This window comes from Aptenodytes forsteri, unplaced genomic scaffold (assembly GCF_000699145.1).
Source record: "Aptenodytes forsteri isolate BGI_AS27 unplaced genomic scaffold, ASM69914v1 Scaffold257, whole genome shotgun sequence".
NCBI classification, from domain to species: Eukaryota; Metazoa; Chordata; class Aves; order Sphenisciformes; family Spheniscidae; genus Aptenodytes; species Aptenodytes forsteri.
The window spans coordinates 1,017,638-1,019,237 of record NW_008795194.1 but is presented as its reverse complement, the minus strand read 5'-3'; the positions used below and the strand labels follow the sequence as shown (position 1 = coordinate 1,019,237).

Here is a 1,600-nt window from a genome sequence, read left to right as displayed (position 1 = left end):
ATTTTAAAGAATTTGTTTAAAACTCCAGGGTCAACGGCAACTTCTTGAGATTTATGACACTTCATTTTTATATTTTTAGAGCTACGTCCCAAAAGTTGTCACTATCATCAACAGCTACTTGGCAGCAGAGCAACTGAAGTCTGTGGAAAAACTCGTTTCCTTTCCTTGCCAGAGGCCAGGCGCCCAAATGGGGTAATGTGGAAGTTGCTGACCTTTTATGTGTTTCACTGTCTGTTCTTCAGGATCTCTGAGTGGAACCTTTAATCTTTGCTGATACTCTAACAAAAGACAGATTCCTGTGATTTTCTGGTGCTTTGCAGTTATTTGGATGAAGTGAGCTAAACACACTAACACGGTTGTTGCAGTTGCTCCTCTGAAGAGCAGGATCTACAACATTGCCAGTGACTTCAGAGCTGACAGGACAGGTTGCACCTGAGCAAAGTCCACGTGGACATCCAGAGTCTTGCAGGGATGTAAATGAACGAGGTTCTTCAATGTAAATTATAGATAGTAGTAAAATTCATGTTGCTCTCTCTCTGTTCTCAGCATCTTTAATAAAAGAAAAACATGGTTTGTGTTGAGACAAATCATCTTTTGTTGGGCAATACAGTTACATGTTCAGTATTTTGTAGAAAATAGGGTTGAAAAACAATTTAAGCGATTGAAAGATATATTTGGAGACTTAGATGTATGTGCACTGTGCATGTATATATATACATAAAGTCAACACAGCTTTTTTTTTTTTTTTCTTCTTCCTATGTAAGCACCAGCCAGCAGAGGGTGCACAGGTTAACTAGGAAGCGTTACTTCTGAGCTATGTTTACCATTGATGGCTTCCTCTTGATGTTAAACTTGTGAATAGATTAATTTAGTAAATCAGTTTCGTGTTGTATTCTGCTGTATAAATAACAGGAAAAGACATGAATTACCTCATGGAAAAAGGGGAAAAATAGGGGGGGGGGAAGTAAAGGATCGCACAGAATACTTATGTATTTAAATCTCATATCCTACAAACACTCATTGATATGTGGGAAGACAACTTGTCTGTAAAGTTAAACAAATGTACAGATATTTACAGGATTGTAGCCTAAAGAATTATTTGTGAATTTGCCTCTTTGTTATGCAATATTTAAGAAATTTGTACTAAAGTGACTGGTATCTTCTTAATTTCTGTTATTCAAATTATTTTAGTCAATAATATTTATAACTACACTGTTGCTGAGTGTGCCTTTAGTAGGTGTTACAAACAGGGAACAGTAGAATAATTAACAGTGAAAACGTTATTATAAATAGATTCAGTACAAAAGTAGAAATTCCATTCTAAGAATGATTCTAGGATATAAAAAAATAGTTTTAGCTTCAGTTGGAATGAAAGTATTCTTCACAAGTTGAAGTATTTTGAATTCAGTTAAAATACTCTATTGAAGCTTCATTTTGAAGGCAAAATAGTCTTTGATAGTGAAGTCAGAACGTCTCTATTATAAATTGAAATGATGATGTTTCAACAAAACACTTGTCCTGATCAGAACAAAATCTTAGAATCATAGAATCATTAAGGTTGGAAAAGACCTCTAAGATCATCGAGTCCAACCGTCAACCC

The 1,600-nt window shown here is 35.1% G+C and overlaps 2 protein-coding genes across 3 annotated transcripts in view; one reads left to right on the top strand and one right to left on the bottom strand.

Annotated features, from left to right (window-relative positions):
* DCAF17 (DDB1 and CUL4 associated factor 17) overlaps positions 1-108 on the bottom strand; it is a 19,937-nt gene extending 19,829 nt beyond the window's left edge. The window contains exon 1 of the mRNA XM_009278669.2: positions 86-108. Coding sequence (XP_009276944.1) covers positions 86-108 — 23 coding nt within the window. The remainder of the gene's footprint in view (positions 1-85) is intronic.
* METTL8 (methyltransferase like 8) overlaps positions 84-1,600 on the top strand; it is a 28,948-nt gene continuing 27,431 nt past the window's right edge. For both annotated transcript variants that reach the window (XM_009278571.2, XM_009278572.2), the window contains exon 1: positions 84-192. In XM_009278571.2, coding sequence (XP_009276846.1) covers positions 188-192 — 5 coding nt within the window. In that variant the 5' untranslated portion in view covers positions 84-187. The remainder of the gene's footprint in view (positions 193-1,600) is intronic.